The sequence below is a fragment of the Nomascus leucogenys genome, chromosome 3, assembly GCF_006542625.1.
Source record: "Nomascus leucogenys isolate Asia chromosome 3, Asia_NLE_v1, whole genome shotgun sequence".
Lineage (NCBI taxonomy): Eukaryota > Metazoa > Chordata > Mammalia > Primates > Hylobatidae > Nomascus > Nomascus leucogenys.
The window spans coordinates 45,706,500-45,731,455 of NC_044383.1; the positions used below are offsets into that span (position 1 = coordinate 45,706,500).

The window sequence follows — 24,956 nt, forward strand, 5'->3', positions numbered from 1 at the left end:
TATAAATAGCAAATCTTGAGACGCTCTTACTCCTTAATCCAGAGAAATTGACTATGAGGCTGATTTCTTTTTGGAGGGGAGGGGGGTGCCATGGTCTCACTCTGTCACCCAGGCTGGAGTGCAGCAGTGCAATCTTGGCTCACTGCAACTTCTGCCTCCCAGGTTCAACCCCCTCAGCCTCCCGAGTAGCTAGGAGTACAGGCGCCTAACGCCAAGCCCTGCTTGCTTGCTTGTTTATTCATTTATTTATTTATTAAGTAGAAACGAGGGTTTTGCCATGTTGCCCAGGCTGGTCTCAACTCCTGGACTCAAGAAATCTGCCTTGGCCTCCCAAAGTGTTACGATTATAGGGATGAGCCATCATGCCCATCCGAGGCTGATTTCTTAATGGTCATTAATGCTTTCTCAACAACTAATTTTCTACTGTTTTCACAATCCCATCCTGGCTGCTGGCTGATCTTTTTTTTTTTCTAACATTTCACTGAAAACTTTTTATTGGCCTTTTGGGTAGAAATGAGAATTTATTTGCCAGGAAGGATGATCCCATCATACTTCTGCTGGAACCAGCGCATGGTCTCCTATTTGCTGATTCTATTTCGCACCAATGAAGCCTGTCCTGCACTTCTTACCTGCAATGATGAAACCTGGCTTTTCCAGCACCACATAGAAGTCCAGGCTGTAGACATCAATGCTTGGGTCATATCTGATACCCAGATCAATGTGTTCCTGGGTCCCAAAACCAAAGTTTCCAGTATCTGAGAAGTTATTTTTTCTTAACTCACACTCCTGCACCTTTAGATCATTCTCCAGGATTTCATCTGCCTTGGCCCCTCGAACTGTGCAGCAGACAACAGTCTTTGCATTTCTTCTGTTGCCAAAGGGGCTAACAGTATATCTAGCTTTGGAAAACACCGGGTTCTGACCTGTAAGCTGCTCCAACACCTTGGTTACTCAGGTCAGTCTGTCTCCACTTTCTCCTAAATGGATGTTGAAGCAGAGCCTGCAGATGCAAAGTTCCTGCATGGGGTTAATCCATTTCACCTTGATCCTGCACCATGATGGAGAACAGGAAGAGCCTGGCTGATCTTTCTGCAATCATTCTGAAACTTCCCTGCTTCTGTCATAGGACTTACTCTCTTAAGGTTTCTTTCAACCCTTATTGGTTGTCTCTTCTCTTGTCCCTAAATATAGGACTACCTCAAAAGAGTTTCCCCTCTCTCTGTCAATCCAATCTATTCCAGTGCTTTACCAATTTTACACAGTAACTCCAAAACTTATCTCCTTCAACATGACTTTATTCCCAACTGCCAGTGCAGAATTCCAACATCTGGCTGGAATTTCTACCTGGTAATCTCAGAAATACTTAAAACACACATTTCCAAAAACTGAAGCTTTTTAACGTGGAAAACCTCCTTTATTTCCATCAATGATATTCACTATTTTCTCCAGCACTTGATGGCCTTCTAATAACTAACACCACCACCGCTTATTGAGCCCATACTATATTCCTTGTATTGCTCTAAATGTCTTTAGAAATACATAATTTAATACTCATAAAACCATGTAAGGTAGATACTATTGGTAAACCATTTTATAGATGAGGTGAAGTAATGGAACTAGATATAATCTTCGTAAGTAATGGAACTAGATATAATCCCAGCACTGAAACTCCACAGCTTCTAGTCAACTACTATATGATCCTCCCATCTTCTTTCTACTTGAGGAAGGAAACACAGCTGAGAGGCAGCAGTAATATAATAGGGTTACAGAAAAGAGAAGTGAGGGAACTCCAGCACTATGGCAAAGGCCCAGGCAGCAGAGTGGAGCTAAGAGACACAGTCAGCATATTAACTACCTGGCACATACATACATGCATACACACTAATGGTACACAATAAAATGAGAGACAAATCATAGATTAAGTTCATTTAGTAAACTCATCTTTGATTCCTACGCATCTATTCAGTTGCCAAAATCCAGATCTTGATTCCGAAATACTACTCAAAATGTCAGTTTCAGTTTTCTGTGGCCTATTTCAGTTTCTTCCTGCAATTTTGCCATAGCCAACTGATTTATCACCCTTTATCCATTCTGTAATCTATCCTTTATACCACTCTCAGATTAATTTTTTAAAAGTTAAGATTAAACCAATTACCAATTAATTCAAAATGTTACATGGTATTCTACCCAAGTAAGAGCAATTTATCACACACTATAATTCAATCACAGCATAAAAATACAGCTCCAACCTCTTTTTCCACTCTTACCTCTCACAATTCCCTTGAATGTACTCTTACTTTGGCCAAAGAGAAGTATTTAATTTTCCCTAAACTGTACCGTCGGGTTTTCTCTCTTTTTAAATATATGCTACCTTTATCAGATTAAGGTATAAGGGCTACATAAGCAACCACCTGTGAAGTCTTACTTACTTTCTAACACCTGGTCCAATTTAGATAACATAATTACTTGATACTTCAAGGTTTGATAATCAGCCACCTGAAATGCAATTTAAACCAGGTATTTCTTGAGGGCTCCTAGACATTTTCATTATTGCAGGGTCTATTCAGATTTTGTCTCTCCCCTCAATGCATTTACAATGACATATTCACTGAAAATTGCCCATTTCTCATTGAAATTTCCAAAATGATTAGCACAGACCCGAATATAATTTTAACATCACCTCCATACTTTAGTTTTATCTCCTTTCTCGTACTTAATGTCTCATTTTTAGTTTCCCTCTTTTCTTTTATCCTTGACTGGCTTTTAAAAATATGTATTGATTTTATTGGCATTTTCATGCAATCAGTATTTAGATTTATTAGTTCAAATGGTTTACTGTTTCCTAATTCATTAACATTTTGCCTTTATAAATCTCTACCTATTAATCTTTATTTCTAATGTAAATTTACATTTCCTCATTGAATCAAAAATTATTTAAAACATGATTTTATATTTCCATATAAATTTAAACACTTTAAAAAATGTCCAGTTCTAATGAATTGTAATCAAGGAACGGGACATATATTTTTATTTTTGAGTGAGATTTTGTTTTGTAGTTGGTCTAATTAGTAAGACTGGTAATTGTTTTGTCAATGACAGAAAAAAAGAAATACATTTCATTATTTTATTATTCAAGCCACCTATATATATATATATATATATATACAGTTATGTGTTGCTTAAGAGAAACTGCATCTGAGTGATTTCATCACTGTATCATACAATATACTTACACAAGCCTAGATGGTATAGTTCCTACATACCCAGGCTATATGATACAGCTCCTATGCTACAAGCTTGTACAGTAAGTTACTGTATTCAATATCACAGGCAACTGTAACACAATGGTATTTGTGTATCTAAAAAACAGAAAAGGTTCAGTAAAAATGGTATAAAGGTTATAAAAATAGTACACCTGTATAGGGCACTTACCACGAATGGAACTTGCAGGATTAGAAGCTGCTCTGGGTGAGTCAGTGGGTGAGTGGTGAGTTAATGTGAAGGCCTAGGATATTACTGTAAACTACTGTAGACTTCATAAACATGCTACTCTAAATCTATTTAAAAATTTTTTCTTTCTTCAGTAAATTAACCTTAGCATTTTATAACTTTTTCACTTTATAAACATAAAAAAATTTAACTATGACTCTTTTGTAACATTTAACTTAAAACAAAAACATATTACACAGCTACACAAAAACATTTTTTCTTTGTATCCTTATTCTGTAAGATTTTTTCTATTTCTAAATTTATTTTTTTTTTACTTTTTAAACTCTTGTTAAAAACTAATAAATATACACATACTTTAGCCTTGGCCTCTACAAGGTCAGGATCATCAATATCACTGTCTTCCACCTATACATCTTGTCCCACTGGAAGGTCTTAAGGGGCAATAACACCCATGGAGCTGCCATCTCCTATGACAATAATGCCTTTATCTGCAATACCTCCTGTAGGATCTGCCTAAAGATTATTTTATAGTTAACATTTTTTAATAAGCAGAAGCACATGCTAAAATAATAGTACTGTAAACATGTAAACTAGTAACATATTCATTTATCATTATAAAGTATTATGTGCTGAACATAACTGTGCTATGCTTTTACACAACTGACAGTACAGTAAGTTTGCTTACACCAGCATTACCACAAACACGTGAGTGATACATTGCATTGCAACGGCTTCAACATCACTAGGTGATAGAAACTTTTTAGCTCCATTATAATTTTATAGGACCATTGTCGTATACCAGGTCAGATGTTAACTCAAACATCATTATGTGGTACATGACTGTACCTTCTTACTTCGTGCCTTTTGAAACACATTAAAGATTCCTATCATTGCTTTTCTACCAATTATTCTTCATTTCTTTCAGCTTTTGCTTAACACATTTTGATGTTATGTTTAGCACATTCGTTCATAACTGCTAAGTCTTTACCTGGAGTGTACCCTGTGTTAATGTAAAATGACATTTTTGATCCAGTTAATGCTTTTTGCTTTAAATGCTACTCTGATACTGAGATTCTCTCATCTGCTTTTGAAATTGAAATTTGCCTGATGTATCTCTAATCCACCATTTTTAACCTTAGTTGTTTTATGTAAATCTCTTGTGATTAATCTCTTAAAAAACAGACTTAAAAGTACAGATTATATACATCTTTCAGACCTAAAATACTGCCATACTACTACCAGAACAGAATACTACTTTAATATCATAGCACAAGATACGTAATGTTTTGTTCATATTCTATGAATCAATATTTATCAATACTCCGATCATCTCCTAAGAAGATGAATCACGAATTCACAATCTACACTCCTCAGTTAAAAAAGTAATTTTCTGTTTCAATAAACTTTCCACTGGCACTGCTAAACTTAGAAATAATGTAGATTTTTCAACATAATAGTGTTTGCTTGAAGCTCGGAAATCTATGTTTCAGGATGATCACAGTAAGATTACTACAGGAAAGCAATTCAACAAAGGACGAAATATGGCTGTTATTCCAATGACAACATCAGTAGTTATCGTATATTAAGGTACTTGCCAACATTTCATATATCTTTAACACTACCACAACTTTACAAGATAGATATTATTGTCTCTATTTTAAGGATCAGAAAACAGTCCGACTGCACATAATTATCTCATTCAAAACCAGGATCTGGACCTCAAGGTGAATATAAGGGTAAAACTTGTACTCAAGCTGTCGGTTTTACTAATAGCATGTATACAAACTATGTGATTTGAATGAAGTCACAACTTCTTTGAGTTCTTATTTTTCCTGTCTACAAAGCATCTCTAAAGTTTAGGGTGTTACAGTATTTCACTTCTATGAAACTAATTATTGAGGATAAATGTGAAGCAGATAACTGATATTTTTTTCTCTTTCCAACATTCTTTCCCCTCCTTGATTTTTCTTTGAAAAACTATTATTATCCCTGTGTGGCAGGCTGTATACTTCAGCTTTAGATACATGCCCCAGAGAATTCCATTCCCTGGCCAGAATATTTGGTTCAGGAATAGGCATGTGCCTCAATCCAGGGAAATCAGAACTCACCCTACAAATTTTTGTTCAAATTGTAGCTCTCTTCTCATCATAGTTGCTAAAGTAGGTAGAATGCAAACCTGAAGCTATTAGGAACTTTATCTTGCCACTACTTATGAGAGCCTATTTGAAAATAACATATATACAGAAGAGAGAAAAGAGGAGGAGGGTAAGGGAGGGAGAGAGATACTCTTGAGATTTGTTGAGCACCTAGATCCAGGCCAGAGCTTTTAGGTTATGTAAGTCAAAAAATGTCTTTTATTTAAGCTACTTTGAGTTGGGTTTTTCTTATTTAAAACTGAAGAAGTCCTCATATGTTATAAAGGAGTTGCTTTTTATTTTTCTAAGTTTCTATTTCTACTTTAGGATTCAAAATAATAAAGAAAAATAATTTGGACTGCAGAACATAGTTTTGTAGAAAAAAATACCAGGTTTGAGGTTAGAAGATGGGGTTTTTAGTTATTACACAAAGAGATTACATGACTTAGGACAGGTTAATCTTTGCAGATCTGTTTGTTTTGTGAAACAAGGTCTCGATCTGTTGCCTATCTGAAGTATAGAGCCTGCCACACAGGGAGGCTCTAGGCTACAGTGTTGTGGTGTGATCATGGCTCACTGCAGCCTCAATCTCCCAGGCTCTGGCAATCCTCCCACCTCAGCCTCCCAAGTAGCTAGAACTATAGGCACGTGACACCATGCCTGGCTATTTTTAAAATATTTTTTTGTAGATATTCTCACTATGTTGCCCAAGCTGGTCTTGAACTCCTGGGCTCAAGCAATCTTCCCGCTTGAGTCTCCCAAAGTGCTGGGAATACAGGTATGAGCCACCATGCCCAACCCTGCAAATCTGTTTTATCATCTATGTTAGAATGGGTTTGAATTAAATAATTGCTAAGATCCTTCAAGGTATGAAAGTTCTACAATTTTATTGTATTATATAACAGCCTTAAATAATGTGTATCATAGTAACACAGTTTGGCCCAGGAAAATTCATATGTTAAGAAAAATAAGAATGCTACATTGGAAAATGTTTAAAAAGACAGTAATTATAGTTTGTTTTAAATAAAGAGGAAGTAAGAAAATTTCATTAGGTTACAACATGTAGAAATTTAGTAAACAGGCTAGAAAAAATAACCTGATTTAAGATTAGGTCATGAAAATTCATTCCCCAGAGAAACCAAAAATTTTCTTTGAGATCACTTAAAGTTACAACTATTATTTCTAGAAGATTTGTCTTTATTAAGCTCAATGAACTCATGTACACAGAGCTCCTAATATAGAGAAACTTTATCTCTAATAATTTATTTAAAAACAAAAAGAAAATTAAAAGCAGCTCAAACTTTTTTCCTAAAAGTTTAACCAAAGAAAAAATAAGAGGCCAGGCACAGTGACTCATGCCTGTAATCTCAGCACTTTGGGAGGCCGAGGTGGGCGGATCACTTGAGGTCAAGAGTTCAAGACCAGCCTGGCCAACATGGCGAAACCACATCTCTACTAAAAATACAAAAATTAGCCAGGCGTGGTGGTGGGCGCCTGTAATCCCAGCTACTCGGGAGGCTGAGGCAGGAGAATCGCTTGAACTCGGGAGGTAGAGGTTGCAGTGAGCCGAGATGTCGCCACTGCACTCCAGCCTGGGTGACTGAGACTGTCTCAAAAAAAAAAAAAAAAAAAAGGGAAATAAATATGAATGTTTACTTTATGTGCCATCATTCTGGAACACAGCTGGGGGTATGCATGGGACAGGGAGAAGGCAAGGGAGAGGGAAACAGCAGTAGTGATTCTAAGTAACTTTGTCATGTAAAAGGAGTTTACCTCTTTAAACTCAAAGTTTGGGAGTCCTTTCAAAAATACATACTTACTAGCATTCTCAGGATATTTTAACTCTTTCTTCACAGTTTAAACATGTGAGTTATCTAATATTGAAACTTAAGTGCAGATGCAGATAGTGTGGGGCACAGGACTAGATGAGAACCAACCCTAGAAGTTGCCCTGTGGCATGCTTTCTTGGAAGAAAAAAACCACCAACAGCTTACTTTCGAATAATCTTCACATGTTCATAAAGCAAAAGTGTCAAATATACAAATGAATGACTCCTAAGGAAGTGTAACACAATTGTCTTCTTGCAAATTAGTGAATAACACAGAAGGAGCCTTCCTTCCCTCAAGCGGTTACCTCACTCTCAGAACATTTTTCTTTATAGTAAGTTATCAGTTGTCTGACTTCTCTGCAACACTCAAAACCCGAAGTATTATTTGGGCATTACCAACCTAATGCTTTATTTTATGGTCAACTTGTACCCACCACTCTGCCATCTAATTTGCACCATGTCTGCTGAGGATATGTCAAGACTCTGAGCCAGATTATTTTGAAGAGACCTCTGCAAAGTCTACAAATTCTTTACCAAAATATGACTGCCTCATCTCCCTTCAAAAAAGAAAGGGGGAAAAAAGATTCTTCTTCTATATAAATGTCACTAGAACATAATTTTCTCCAGCTTCTTAATGTTTGTCTATAAATTAAAATTAAGGATATAAGCAAAATAACATTAAAGATAATTGTAATAAAGTTAACCCCATACAAACTGAAAAGTAGATAAAATGTATGTATCTCCTATAATGGTGATTCACAATTACAAAAATGCAAATCCACAGGCTCAATCTACAAGGAAATACTGACAAGAAGAGAATAAACCTATTATGAGATATTCCAAGAATAAAACTACTTTAGATAATCAATTACATTTATTATAAGATAGTTACTCCTCAGGAAGAATTCCACAATTGTATAACAACAGCTTTACCATGCTTGGCTAAGTTTTCTTATGATGAAATTAGTTATTCACAAAAGATTAAAAATTATTTCACTAGTATTCTAATCAATAGGCAAACAAGTAGTATCTTTGAAAGTTCTAAAACAATTACATTTCAAGTATTTTACAGGAGCCTGCAGTATTATATTTCCAAGACCAACAACCTCAATCTGTCCAAATTCTCTTTAAGTCAGGGGTCATTAAATGCTTTAGCATTTGTAAGGAAGCATTTGTAAGGAAGGGTATAAGCTGAGGAGCCTTTCAAAATAAGACCAATTTTATGAGCATTTCATAACCTTGCAGGAAAGCCTGACCCTATACAGAGATTAATTATTTTGAACAGTCTCAAAGTTCTTTTGCAGTTCCAGGATTTGTGGACTTGATAGTATAGAAAGAAACTTAACGGTGTATCAGAGGACTCAAATTTTTCTCTGAATGCTAATATTAACTGGATAATATTGATCACAACACTTCCCCTTCCTGGGCCTGTTTGATCATCTATAAGAAACATACCTGGAATAAAAAAAAAAAAAACCTACCACTGACTTTAATCCGTATCTAGTTTTCTAATGCTGTTTCAACCTAAACACAAATGCTACTGTTTAGTAAAATATGGTCAACAGCATCTGCTCCTACATTTCTTTTTGCCTTTTTAAATAAACACAGGGATAAAGAAGGTAAGAACACATTAGGATACTCCTTTAGATCCTGTGAATAATTCATCCGAAATATGGTCTAAGTATATTAATTAAGCATGAGCCAAGTATAGTAGATTTCAGTTATTTATTTTGACTCCAAGGTACAAAAAGCAATCAACTTCAGCGAAATTACTTATCTCTGAGTCTTAATATTATGTAACAGCTAAATATAACAATTTTAATATCTACATTCTTAACACTGTATGTACAGATCTCCGTTTTCTATTTACTATTAGCTCATCAATCTCTTTTCACTTGGGGGATATTCCAACCTATACAAGGATGGAGAATATACGGCGACTAGAGCAGTTCTATTGATGAAGTAAATACTATTACATTTTACCACATGATACTATAAACTTTGCATTTTATTTTCATAACACTATTCTTGCTATCTTTCATTCTGGCCCTATTTCACAACACCCTACAGGACTTACGATTTCATCAAATAGTCTCTCCTCACCTCTGAAGAGAAACAGAATTGATAGTATTACCAGACTGTAATGACTAGAATATCTTCCCACTGGCAAATTTAAAATATGTCCTTACTTTTTGATTATGGAGCCTTCTCTTGGATTTAATTTGGATTGGAAACAGAAAATAAAATACAATGAAGTTTAAATATCCTTGAGTTTTACTTTTATCCCTGAACATGATGACATGGACTATCCCAAGTCCTTCTTAAACGGCAAGTTCTCACCATCAGCAGAGCACAGCCAACTATTCTGAAGAAGCAAATACATCAGACAAGGTATGTATGCATATGTGTGTGGGTGGGAGTGTATAAGGAGGAAAGAGGGAGAAAAAGAGACCACATGTGACAGCACAGTTAAGTTGGAAAAGCCTAGACCATTACAAAAACTATTTGTTCCAATTAAAAATCATTGATTAAATCATCCTACTAGGATATTGATTGTAATGCTAAACAAATAAAAATGTCACACAGTTGAACAGTGAAGGCAAGTATCTTAGAGTCAAACATACTTGTAGCATGAAGAAGAATAAGACTGTTGCAATATCTCTATCAAATACTTTTATCTCTTCCAAAAAAAACCCTGACATTAAAAAAATAATAATAAAGTAGGTCACAAAAAGATTGGAAGTACCACCTTTCTTCAGATATGATTTCTCAGTATAGCCAGCTACTAGTTTTCATCAAATCCAAGCATAGTGACACAATCAAGGAAACATTCCCATTTTGGAATCCTTTTTGGAAGCTTCAGAAAACATTAACACTTTCAAAATGGTAAAGTTTCTTTACCAAAAAACTTCTCCTGAAGAAACCTCAGTATTCTGTAGGCAGATAGTACAACTTACTGCCAGACAACACATCTGATATTGGGGCACTGGTAAAGACAGAAGCTATCCATGTCATGGTCACCCACTAATCTCTTCATCAGTATGCACTAGGGTGCAAGACTGTCATCAATCCTGAAAGAAATCTTATCTCTTGTTGTGAAAGTATTCTACTGTTTCAAGTACCAACCCTTGAATAATTCCCTGTTTAAGAAGATTTGTCATGAAAAATCTACTACTGTGAAAGTTGCCAGATTCATGAAAGCCAAGACTTTCAATAAAGAGCTTCTCGAGAGGTTTTGTCAAGAAATGGGAGCGCTATGAAGTTCTTTGCTATATATAAGTTCACTGCTTTCAGAAGACAAATTCTACAGCCTGATACTGCTGTTTACAGGATAACATACACTCTTTTTAAAGAGTTTAACTCTTCAACCTTGAAAGTAAAATGTGGAGTCATAGTCTTTTCCTTCCTAACACAGCATTAATGATACAGATCTTGCCAAAAATGATCTCAGTAACTTGAAGGCAAAGAAAATGATGCCACATGAATTTATCTGAAGAGTCTTGGAGAATTCTTATTTCTTGACACATCTACTTTCATCAGGCAATAGAATCTACAGATTCCATTTACTCTTCTTTCTTTTGTAAAATAGCATTTTCAGCACTTTTTACCAAAGTCAACACTGACTGGATATCAAAGATTATATAAAAGTTGCAAAGTCAAAGTCAAAGAGCATAGTTTCAACCTGTTATTTTAAAAGTTAAATAGCAGTCTTTTCATTAAAATTCAGTATTGAACAGAACTAAAGCTTAATTTTGGTTAATTTTTGTACCACTTAGATTTATTCATTGCTTTCATATAGCAGCCACTGGTTTTTGCATAAAAAAAGTGACACAGTTTTCATGAAGGTTTACATTCTGTCTAAAAGAATATATTACAATGTAATAAAAACTATGTGCAAAATTTCATGTACACTACGCACATTTTTTGGTGGGAGAACATTTATACCTTCCATCAGACTTTAAAAGGAATGTAACACAATTTAAGACCCCCGGCTTAAATCTAGTGTTCTGCACCTCCACATTACAAAACTTTTCTATTTTATTACAAACATTTTTTTACCTGACTTTTTTTGCACTACCAAAATATCTGCTGCTCATCAACTCTGTTTTAAATTTCTACCATCGCTTTTGCTACTGCATTTTAATATTTTTTTTTTTTTTTTTTTTTTTTTTTTTTTGAGATGGAGTCTCCCTCTATCACCAGGCTGAGTGCAGTGGCACAGTCTCGGCTCACTGCAACCTCCACCTCCCAGGTTCAAGTGATTCTCCTGCCTCAGCATCCTGAGTAGCTGGGATTACAGGCGCGCGCCACCACACCTAGCTAATTTTTGTATTTTTAGTAGAGATGAGGTTTCACCATGTTGGTTGGCCAGGATGGTCTCGATCTCTTGACCTTGTGATCTGCCCGCCTCGGCCTCCCAAAGTGCTGGGATTACAGGTGTGAGCCGCTGCGCCCAGCCTGTATTTTTAATCAGTAAAAGCAATTGTTTCCCTGCAGATGATAATGGGGTAAATCAAAGTAAAAATCTTTAGATCCTCAGCTCTATAATTCATGCCAGTGCTATCGTTCCAGGGTGCAAACAATATGCAGAAATGTAAGGCAATCTACCATAATCTTCAACATTCACCAAAATTATGCACTAATGTAAGATTCAATTTTGTAAACTATCAACAATAAACAGTATTTCGGCATCCTTATATATAATGCAAAAAAAAGTCACAAAGGATAAGAAACAAGACATAAGAGAGGGGTAAAGGAACAAGGAATCAATGCAACTACACAGCTTTAAATGATTAATACAATCATTCTATTTCTGTTTTACAGCTGAATTAAGCAATTAGCTTAACATGAAGGAGAACTCTTTAAATGAGTTTTTCAATCTATCTGGAGGGGCTTAGGCTTTGTCCTTCTTAGAGATGGAAAAATGTACAAAATCTCTTTGTGTTAAATTTTAACATGTTTTGCCATACTTACCACCCAAAGAAATACATCAACAGCAAAATTAAATCACCGTGAAAGTTCTCCTAAGAGTTTTCTTTTTTCTTTCAGATGTACTATAAGAATTAAATTTGTCACTGATTTTTCAATACAGTGCTTAGTTTTCTGATCAAAGAATCGAGAATCCTCTATTAATCTAACTACATTTATGAATATTCTTATAAAAGAATAATTTTTATGTATTATAAAAGTTCACACTTTACTAGGTAATGGTATTTTATCCAAAGGCATTCTATGCTCAGACAAGCTTCAGAAATATAAAGCTTATTTTTGATTAATATGCTTTTTAAAAATGTTATTTTAGAAGAATTTTGTGAGACCAAATCTGCAATACAGTTAATGGGTAACATGTGCTAGTATGATATGAAAATGGTAGTGTGAACAGAAAAATGAAATGAATCAGTCATTTCTCATATAGAAATTGAGGCAGCAACTGATTTGAAAATTTAGAAGAAATAAGGATTAGCAACTATCTTTAAAACCTGTTTTCCAGGGACTGAGGGTGGGGAGGGAGGAACACAAGATGAACAAGATCTGAAGCTCTACTGGACAGCATAGTGACTACAGTTAATAATAACATTGTATAATTGAAAATTGTAGCTTGTAGATCTTAAATGCTTTCACCCTGGGGGGAGAAGAATAATTATGTGAGGTGATGAATATGTTAAGTAGTTTGACTGTAGTAATCATTTCACAATGTGTATATACATACATCAAAACATCATATTATACATTGTATTTATATATACTTTTTACTTGTCAATTACACCTCAATAAAACTGAAGGAAAAAAAAAGAAACCCAAAATCTGTTTTCCAATAAATTCTCAGATCTAGGAAGAGGAAAGGAAAAACATGAAAAAATAACTTACCTTTTTGTCTCTGGTCCTTACTTCCCCATAGAAATCTAGGGCCTCTTGTGCCTTTAAAAATTTGCCCCGATGTAATAAATATGCACAAATCATTACACCAGTTCGTCCCTTTCCAGCTTTACAGTGAATTGCTGCAACATGATTGTCATCTTCACTTAGCCATTGGTCAAGATCTTCACAAAAGGGTTTGATAAGTTCTAGCTGTGGTGGGTTATGGTCTTCAAAAGGATATTGTGCAACTGTGGTAAAAAGATAACCTCAGAATAAGAAAAAAAAACTCTTGAATTTTTAATTAACAAGTAGGTAACTTTAGAAATGTTGCATACAAACTTAACAAGTATTTAAAAGAAACACTGGATTCCAGAGAAAAATAATGTATTGCTTAACTTTCTAATTGTTAAATAGAAAATAGTCTCTTGATAAGTCTTAAATATAATCATTAAGGAAGCCAAGTATTATTTTCCCCCATTTTATTCAGGAGGATATATTCTGGGAATTTACGCTATACAGACTGGTAGCACAGGTCACATATTAGAGGTAGAGCTAAACCCAAAATGAAATGTCACATGGACATTTCGTCATGACTCTCAATGCAAAAGGAATAATACTATTTATAGTATTTATTTCATCATCACAAAACATATTCCAAAGACAGAATAGATTACTAATAGGATAAACTATGGAAAGAACCACATATTACATGTCATAAAATAAAAATGCTAAGTGTGTTATTTAAAAGTGGTCTTGCAAATGTTAGTGTTGTATACACATGTAATCATTAGGGAAGCCAAGTATTATTTTCCTCCATTTTCTGCAGGAGAATACATTCTGGGAATCTACGCTCAATGGACTGTAGCATAGGTCACATACCAGAGATATGTGAAGGCATACACCAAAGAAATTACTTACAAAATGTATATAATTGTTATCAAAGTTTCAGGTCTTCTCAAATGAATTGTAAGAGTCCAAGACTTCTCTGTTCACTATAGTCAGAGTTGAGGTTTTTAAAAAAACTTGTTCAGAAACAGGACTATAGATATATCACTATTAATTGTTCTTAATAGTTTCTACCTTAGTTCCACCCTATTAAGATCCTTAAAAACCCTGGCTGATATTCAACTTACTATCCTGTGTCATGTAAATATGTGAGAAGTATGTCTTATATCTCCAATCAAGTGACTCATAATATGGTACAGGATACAATCAATTATCCTTTGGTGTGACAGGAGAGCTCTTCTGGTAGACAACGACTATCATTATAGGGAGTCAGCAGGACAGCTTTCACTTAGTCATCTGCCTAACTTCATTTTCCCAGTGGTACACAGAAACCTCCAGGAAAATCTGTTAAACGTCTGTTTAAAGCAAGATAAACCTCAACTAAAGCCTGCTTTGCCTAGTAAGCAACAGCCTAAATCCACTAAAAACAAAAACAAAAAAAAACCGTTCTTAGTGAATCTATACTAAATCTCAATCATTAGTGATTTAGAATTTTCAAACCATTTGTCTGAAAGTCCATTCTAGATTTTCAGGAGGGATCAATGGCAAATAACATCAATAGTAGCTCATGGCACCCACTTTCTTTTTGACTATCACAGCAGTATCTGCCAAGCTTCTCAACTCTTCAGTTCTCTCATGGTTTAAAGTGTTGAGCCATGAGAACTGAGTTGTATTTCACAAATAAAAGTGAAAGTTTTTGTGAGCTCTGAGAATTAACTTATGTCTGAAGTAGAACTCATTTAAAGCAGTTCCCTTCTCTCATCCATCAGGCTCCTCTTATCAACATTTGTTATATCTTTTCCTACCTTTTATGTCATTCCTCAACACAGAAGAGTTAAGTAGTTCTGCTTTCTCCCTATAATTGCTTACTATTAGACCAACTGCCTCAAACAGTAGGTAAACCCTCTCCTTATACTATTTTTAGTCTAGGAATTCTCCTAATTCTTAGTCTACTATGCACTTTAGTCTTCCTGACAATATTAATAGCTTTATGCAATACTTTTTTCCTAAAACACAACAGTAAAATTAAAGTTTTTGAAATTTTTTAAGATAATTCTTAAGATAAATATGTATCTCACTCAACAATCTAGATGACTCATTATTGTTATGACAGTAAGATACAGTCTATTGGGTTTAAGTTACACAACACAGTACAGTACATTCATACCTACCTCTGCAATTAAATTTGGCGGTGTCATAATGTCTTTCAGCACAACTAAAAGAAAAGTTTAAAAGTGATATAAAGTTATATTTTTCACTTAGGAAGAAAAAAAGTACTAATACTAACAAACATTGCCTGAATCTTTATAATGTGACACATATTATGCTGTGTTTAACATTAATTATTTTATGTAATAACAAGAATTCTATTAAGTAGATATTGTTATCACCCCCATATTATAATAATAAAACCAAAGCTTAAAAGATTAAGTGTATGCAATTAGAGCTAATACATTTGCTTAAAAACCTGTGATGCCACTAATATAGAGTACTGCAAATTCAGGTGCTTCCATGCTTTCAAATTTCCTCTATGAAAAATCTGCATGCTATTGGAATTTTTTTTTAATTTTACAAGTACCTATAAACAACTGACTAGTTTCAATAGTATCTGTATCTCATAGTTAAGCATACATAATTCTCAAACTATTCTTCAAAAAGATATATGTTAAAAATAATAAAAGCATAAGGACAGTAAAGAAAAACTGAATGATGTTAATCTACTTGGACAAATGCTTACTAATTCTTTTTTAAACCAGACCTTACTCCCTGTTGAAAAGCCAATGATCACCTTTTTCAACAGTCTCTCAGGTTGCAAGTCTTAATTACAGTATGAGAGTAATGAAAGAATAAGTAAAATCAATACAGAATAGTAAAATGCTGACTTGTCATTACTAGAGTACGCTAATATTTGTCTTAATAGCAGTGATATGTTTGTTAGTATGTACTGGCTTTCTAATAATTAACAGGCCATGTTTACAAACAATAAAAGACTCAGAGATCTTACATAACAGTATGGTTAGCAGTACCCTGGTAACTCCAGCTACTATGCAAAACAAATTTTTAAAATATTATTTAAAATAAAATCTTAGCATTTTAAAACAAATAAGGGTCCATAGCTCCTTAACCTGCAATTTCAATATCCCTAAAGTTCAAAACATCTAAAATTTTCTCTTAAGTTTTATGGCAAACTCAACTACAGCAAATCTTGATCTGAAATAATAAGATTGTACATAATATTTAATACACTTAGAGTGAAGAGTAAAACATTTCATTTCAGGTACTGACCCACACCCCACCGGGGTGTTTATGTAAAAGTACATTTATCTGTGTTACCTTCTGAAAACTAAAATTTCTGAAAATGGAAACATACCTGGCCCCAAGAGTTTCAAGTAAGTGATTGTGAACCTGTATTGTACATTTAGAAACCCTGAAAAACATCTATATAGTTTCTCTACTTTAAAGGTAATTCAAAACCAAATTCACATGAAGGTTTAACTAATTATAAATAAACTGCAATCCATTGGTTTCTAACTAGTCAGACCTAAAATAAAACAACTTTTATATTACCACTCAAAACAAAACAAGCTTTTCCTTTTTAGTATAATTTAGTATATTGAGTTTTTCTAGAAAGAAAATGCATTTAGTAATGACATATGCACATATATGTATCCTTGCTAATAATTTCATACCCGTTGACATGAAAAACAGGAAGAAGAGGACTGACAAAGAAGACAGTCACATTTTACACTTTCTTTGGTACAGATAAAAGAGGAGAAATTATCAATAGTGAATAATTCATAATGGAGTATTTTATAAGGAATCAGAGATGTAGGACTAGGAAACAGAATCTAAGAAGCTGGTCTCATGACAACACAACAGAAAATAAACGTTAGTTTTGTGCAGCTTCAGTTCTCTAAACTTCCCCTACTTTCTCAGGATCCCAGAACACGTGGTTTGACAAACACTCCTTAAGACTGCCTTAATAAAAATGGCTCTCAAATATTACTGTTAAGAGGACTATATGGACGGAAAGTGGAAGTAATGGCTACTAAGTGTCAACTAGATGAACACACCTTACAAAGAGTTTCCACTTTTTTTTTGTTTCATCCTCACAACCACGTGATAACTGTTAAGATTATCTCCATTTTATATATGAGAAAGCTAAGATTTAAGAGCATTTAAAAAACTTGCCCCAAATAACAGTATACAAACGAAAGAGCCAGAACTCAATCTCAGTATCTCTGATTACAAAAGTCAAACTTTTTCTACTACTGTTCCATAATTCTACTTATAATAAAAAAACAAAGTTTTAAATACAAAAGCAGTAACAAATTTCAGTCAAAGCCAGCATTCCTACAAGAGCAGTATCTGTCATAAATCACAGAACCAACAGTGACAGTAAAAAGCAAGGAAAAAGTTATGAAAATCTTCACAGGTAAGCATAGGAAACATGGGAGCAAATATGCTGGGACTCATAATGATAAATATGCTCAGGGAATGCAGGTTGGTAGGATAAGGATGAAGACTTTCTTCTTAAAATCTCTGATAAATGCCCTCCTTCCACCTACCAACTACCCACAGTTTCTTTTAAATTCTTTGTGGTTTGGTAGTGGTAAGTCTCTCAACAAACTAAAATTAAAGATACACAAATGGCAAATGGTGTTTAACCATTTAAATTTAACCATTTATACTTCCTTATAACTAAAACTCAAAAGATACCAGTACCTCATATTCGTTTATATGAGACAAGAGAAATGAGTAAGCATTTAAAGAATGAGTTTTTATGAAACAAGAGGCAGAAACTGAAGAAAGGAATAAGATTAACAGGAAAAGCTTCCAGAGAAGTGAGACTTGCCATAGAATCAGCTAGGTAGGCAGGTCTCTTCTTTATTCTCTTCGATGAAGCTATCACCATCTTACAAAAGAAAACTTAATAGATGAAAATTAGTAAAGCTAAAGATTTACCACAAAATGATAAAGTATGTCAAATAAAATATGCACTGAAATACAGTAAATACCTTTAAAAAATTAGTATACAGTGAACACTTAAATTCCTCAAAGGCAAGAAGTATACATCTCTTTATTCACTATCTCCCCTTCCCCATTCCTACCAGATTATACAGCAAGTAACAAAAATAAAATACACTTGTACAAAAACTGATTAATTCAATTAAGTAACAGTACATCTGAATTTGCTTAATGTTATGAATGCCTGAAGAAGAGATATAAACAGACACAATTAATCAGAAAGTCCATATTAAGAACTCTTCTTCATCCATGTATATCATAATTGCTATAAAAGGTTTAACATACTATTAAATGTGGGTATGCCTAGTGCAAATATTTTAAGATCTTCAAATTATGTATGTTTGCAAAGACATATATATCACATGTAATACTATCCTAAAAATAAAAGAAATAAAATAGAACACCTGCTGCTTGCCAGACTCACTTACCCAGAACCAGAAATATAAATGGAGGTAGAAAAAAGGTAAAGAAGATTGGAAAGTGACATTAGAACTCAGAACATGCTATAACTTAGTAGTTCTAGAAACTTCTAAAGTCAGTAAAATTTGGAGAGGTTAAAACGAACAAGCAAAAAAGCAAAACATAAAGGGAATATTGGCATAAACAGTGGATGGTCTGCTACCATATGTACCTGTGTGACCTTGTTCAACTCACTTAACTTCTCTAGGCCTCAGATTCCCCATCTGTAAAATGAGAAGGTTGGACTAAATGATCTCTTTCAGGTACTCTCCAGTTCTGAAAGCCTATGATTCCATGTGGGGAAGGGGCATTAAAATATATGCATTAAGAGCTATCCTCAACTAATAAAGCGACTTCATTAACTTGGGAATCCAATGTTTGGAAATATAAAAACAAGCAGGCAGTCAGGTTCCTAGGCTCTCTCCAATGCCAACTTTAACCATAATAATGTTAAGTGACCTACAATACTGATAGTACAGCTGAAGTCCTAAGTTCTTGAAGCAGGAAGTCACTATACACAGGAATGAAAAGAATTTCCTTCTCTTTCTTTGAATATGTTAAATTAGAATAAAACTTTGAAAAAGGCAGAATTTGTCTTTGGTGTCCTTCGAATTCCAGTCTGAGACTCTCTAAATCCCCAATTCTGATAGTCTAACCCTGAAGTGACTCAGTTTAATGGCTTCCAGCTTTTGAAAGTTCTTGTCCTTTTTTATTAGATTCTGAATCCAGTTGTGCAAAAAATACAAAGCTTTGTAGTTTTTATTTTCCTCCAAAGAAACACTATGGTATCTGCAGCAAGGCTCTTTGTAGGAGAGGTTTATCAGGAAAAGAGAAAGACCCCTAAATGCATAGATCATTTATAAGCTGGGCCCATTAAGTTTCCATAACACCTTTTACTTTCTATTATCTTGTTGCCTATTGCCACCACAATTCTCTTCCAACCCCAACATACAGACACCACAATCTGATGATAATGAATTCGCTGCCATACTCTAAACACTTTTATACCAACAAGCTTCTTACAATGCCATTCCTTTGGCCTATAATATCACTTGCCCTCCTCTCCTTGGTTTGAAAGTCAACCCTTACTGGTCCTTTTCACCCCAGCTCAAACGTGCCTTCCTTTAGGAAACCTTCTTTATTAGTATTTCCAATGTTCTCTTCATTGCAACCTTCTATACAAGAGTTACTTCTTCTGTAATGCTTTGTCTACCTTTTACATTAGAATGTAAGCTACTTGAGAATGGAAGCTACATCTTATTCACCTCTGTACACACCCCCCAACATGTTTTGTGATATCTAATAAGTGATAAGGACTTAACAAATGTTTGTTCCTTCGTGAATCTGAGAAAAATCAGTGAAAATTTACTGAGAATAACAATATCAATGTCCACTTCACTCTCAGTACTTCTGACGTTTTTTTATCACACTAGAAAGATCACTAAATTACAGATAAATTTTTCCTATCTATAATTTATAGATATCACATGGGAAAGATAAAAGTCAAGTAGAAAAGTAAGACGTTTTATGTGCCGATTTTTAAAAATCAGAAAATAGTCAATATTTTGAGAAGGAAAAACAGTCTTCATGGGCAAAAAGAGGTTAATTTTTTCTTCCTTCCTTCCTTTTTACCTTTTCACATCTCTACTCCCAAAGTCAAAAGAAAAACAAAAAGTTAAAGATAAGGTCAACTAGCTCTATCAATCAGGTGGGCAGTCCTTAAAACTCTGTCCTAGACAAGACAAGCCACCTAATTCAGCAATTTTAAATAACTTATGTTATGTACAGTTAGAGAATGCCCTAACAGCTTTTTCAGTCAATAGCTCTAGAGACACAGGATAAACAAAATTATATTTACTCTAAAGTATACCTCCATGGAAGATGCTATTAGTGCTTTAACAGAAGCTCTGCTGTGAATTACACTTCAAATTACCACACGGTTATGGGCTCAAATATGGGCTAGATGCCAAGTCATTTAAAGCAGATCAAGTAACACGAATCTGTGCCAACATTGTTTTACCTCATCACTACACTTTCTAAATGATCTAACAATGCTCTCGGACTTCTTGAATTAATTGGTTTAGGAATACAATTCTGTTAAAATGTATCTTTAACTCTACCCCACTCTAACAAGCAGATAACTTTCACTTAATAGTTGTTTTAGAAGATATTTGCAAGCATACAAATAAGAAAACATACTTACAGATTGTATATCTTGTAATGGTTTTTATGCTTTGAATCCAAAAACCTTAAAACAAAACAAACAAACAAAAAGCCACCATTAACAAAAATGAGCTAACATTTGAAATTACATTAATACTATCAAGAAAAACCAAAAGACAGATTTTCTTTTTCCTAATCTCAAATACCATTTAACTGAAAATAAATAATCCAACAAATATCCCTTCTATGGGTTTAGAGTAGTAATCATGTCATTCTTAAATAATTATTACATTACACAGATTTATACAATCTGAAGTAAAACCAGAGCTTTTCAGAGAATATTTTCATAATCTTCTATCTTCAACCTAACATAATGAGACTGAATTATTAAGACATAAATTCTTTAAAAAGCATTAGCATTTAGTGCAAGTACACCTAGCTCATACAGATTTACAAGACAGTCATAATCAAGTACACTTAAAAATAACCCTGAAAATTCAGACATCATTTTCCCATCAAACTAAAAACTTTTGGTATTTGAAAGATCCATTTATTAACTATTAATTCTGCACAAAGGTATTAAGCATTTTCACATATATATTCCATTTGACCCTCACAAACGTCTGAGAGATAGAGCTTATTAACATTATACAGAAGAGGGAGGTAGGTCTCAAAGAGATTACAGAACTCGTCCAAGGTCATGTACAGCCAAGAAGTCAAAGAATCAAGACCAAAGACCTTTCCCTCAAGACAGTTATGAAAGTAAACAACAATTACAGCTAACACAAGCACTTACTATACGACAGACATATCCTAAGCACCTCAGGTATATAAACTGTTTAATCCTCAACCCCATAAGATAGGCAAAAGAAGGGCTAGAATACCATGAAGCCGAGGAATTAACAGGATATATAGAATAAAAAGACAAATGAAAATCAGAAGACTAAACAAAAACTAAGAGTTCAGGATGTTAAATATATATTAGGAGTTCCAGAAACAGAGAACACTGAGAAGAAACCGAAGACATAACTCAAGAAAAATACTCAAAAGTGAAGGATGTGAGTTTTCAAACTGGAAGGGTGCATGAGTACCTGGCAAAACAGATGAAAATAAGACCGAAATAGAAGCATACATATCTTATGAAACTTCTGAATACCAAAGAAACAGAAGATCCTAAAAGCTTCCAGAGAAGAAACAGGTTTCATAAAAGAATCTGGAATCAAAATGACATTATCCTTTTTAACAGCAATACTAGCAGCTAAAAAACAATTGGGCAAAACCTTCTGATTTTGAGGGAAAACTCTTCTCAGCCTAGAAAATTCTATACCAAGACAGACTATAAATCAAGTGTGACTATATAATAAAGGCATTTTAAAATCAGCAAAATCTCAAACCATACAATTTGTCAGGAAGTTACTAAACACGTGCTCTGCCAAAACAAGAGTGGGAAACCATGAAAGAAGATGACAGTCTCCAAGAACTGAAGAATCTAACCCACAAGAGAGGAAAAGAGAATCCCTAGAATGATGGTGAAGGGACATCTTGAGTAGACAGCCATACAGCAAGCCAGGAAGAACAATTAGTCCAGACTGGGACAGATTAGAAGGCACCTGGAAAAGACAAAATTGATATAATGCCAAATGTGCTTAAACATGTTGAGAGATTTATACAATTAAGGGTAAGTTTATGAATTAAAGCTAAGAACATTGAAAACTAATTTTTTAAAAAAAGAGACACAACTGTGAAGTCCAGAAAAAACAAAACATGCAGGAAAAAAGTCACAATATACTCTATCGCTTAACTAGGAATGGCATTTATCTAGTTATAATCCCATAAAAACTCAATATTGATATAACCAAAATTATAATGTAACTACTGGCAGGAGTTACAATACAACTACTGGCAAGAAGAAGGATGAGGAGGAAGTCTGAAAATATGTGTGTGGTGAGGTGGAAAAAGAGTATATGAACTTGAATCTGAAAAATTATGTTACACAGTAGTGCAAGTAGTATTTGTAACTATCACCAACATAAATTATATATTTTTATATCACACTACAGTTGTTGCAGATAGGCTACCATCCTTAAAAACAAAGAAACATAGTGCCCCTTGCTTTCAGCATAGTGGCTCTTCTCTGATACAGAAGGAAATGGAACTCAAGTGGAACACAGATTTCACTGAGGTAAATAGGAAGAGATTAGACTGCTAAGGCTGTTGGAGTTTGTGGAGCGAGGGACTAAGAATTTTATATGGATTTCATCTCAGGTCCTTGGCTGGGGGCTGGGCTGTCTATGCGCAGGATCTGAAAGCATAATGGAGATGACACCAGAGGTAACGAAATATAATACTGGGAGAAGTTGGAGTTCTGGCCTAGGCAGAGTGGAAGAGACCTCATGGAACACCCCAGATACTTAGCTGAGACACTAGAAAGGGCAACCTTGAAGTAAAAACCATGCCCTAGGACAAAAGACAAATCTGAAAAACGCCTGCCTTAACAAAGAGAACCAAACCTGACAATACTAAATCAACTGTCAATTTAAATGCCTGACAAAATGAAACTCACCACCCTTAAAGGAAGTAATAATCCAAACTCCCTACATTTCAACATACGATTAAAATTTACTAGACAGGCAAAGCAGAAAAACATGACATATTACAAAGAAAAAAGAGCAGGCAATAGAATCAGACTCCAAGATGAACCAGATGTTTGAATTAACAGACAGTGACTTTAAAACAGTTACTATAAATGTTGTTCAAAGATGTAAAAAAAAAATGATTACAATGAGTGAAAGATGGAAAGTCTCTGCAGACATAGAAAATAAAAAAGACAGCAATTTGAGGCCTCAAAAGTACTATATCTAAGAAAAAAAATCTATTGGATGATCTCAACAGAAGATTGTACACTGCAGAAGAAAGGTGTGGCAGATTGTATTTTCCAAAAATTCATTTAGCAAATATTTATCAAGCACCTGTTATGTAACAAATACTACTGTGGGCATAGCGGCAACAGAACTCGAAGTAATGACAACCATAATAATGAATGCTTCTAGCAGCCTGAGAAACCCAATGGAGAACTAGCTTTTGGTATCTCATTTGGAAAACAGTCTAAGGACATTGGACAGCTCCCACCAATCCTAAAACAAACGAAAAGGAAAAATTAGCATCTGAAAAAGCAAAATAATTATTTATTTGCTACTTTTTTCCATGGCTAATTCGCTATTTGGTAACCATATATATTTCCCCTTGTATTAGTCCATTCTCACACTGCTAGAACTACCTGAGACTGGGTAATTTAGAAGAAAGGTTTAATCAGAGGCCTCAGGAAACTTACAATCACAGCAGAAGGCCAAGGGAAAGCAAGCATGTCTCTGCGGCAGGAGTAGGAGGAAGAGAGACAGCAAAAGGGGGAGGTGCTACACACTTATAAACAAGCAGATCTCAGGAGAACTCTTTCTGGAGACAGCTCTAGGGTGATAGTACTGAAACCATTACAAACCACCCCCATGATCAAATTACCTCCTACCAAGCCCCTCCTCCAACACTGAGGATCACAGCTCCACATGAGATTTGGGTGGGGACACAGAGCCAAACCTTATCACTCCTGTTGCATTCATGTTTAATCAACATTTGCTCTTAGAACCCTAGTGTAACTACAGCTGTTACTGCTGTTACTAATACATAAATTTACACATAAATCATCCCTGCCTTAATCCCATCAACACGGGCAAGCTCCAAACATTTCAATTCTTAACTACTGCCTCCTGACCATCTTCAGGATGGTTATTAGAATTAATTGTGTTATGTATCCAATACATGGAAAGTAACTATCTTGTTTAAAATGTTCTTGTTTGTATTTTTACCTCCACAGTACTGCTTTCTCCTACATTGCCTCAAGTTAAAGAAAAAATAACAGCTTTGAATAATTCTGCTCAAAAATAGTGATTCCTAGTACTCAAGAAAATCTAATCTCTCTAAATAGGTATAAAGCTGGAGGGAAAAGAAATAAACAGTGGCAGGCCAGGTGCGGT

The 24,956-nt window shown here is 34.5% G+C and overlaps 1 protein-coding gene and 1 pseudogene across 2 annotated transcripts in view; both read right to left on the bottom strand.

The window, feature by feature from the left end:
* The window catches only part of PTEN (phosphatase and tensin homolog), a 107,213-nt gene that overhangs the window by 22,294 nt on the left and 59,963 nt on the right, over positions 1–24,956 (bottom strand). Inside the window, exons 3-5 of the mRNA XM_003255173.4 lie at positions 20,969–21,013; positions 15,450–15,493; positions 13,282–13,520 (exon numbers count right to left, since the gene is read on the bottom strand). Coding sequence (XP_003255221.1) covers positions 13,282–13,520; positions 15,450–15,493; positions 20,969–21,013 — 328 coding nt within the window. The remainder of the gene's footprint in view (positions 1–13,281; positions 13,521–15,449; positions 15,494–20,968; positions 21,014–24,956) is intronic.
* On the bottom strand, positions 335–3,597 carry LOC115834426 (annotated as a pseudogene). The gene has a single exon (XR_004029305.1). The product of XR_004029305.1 is annotated as a 60S ribosomal protein L11-like (transcript).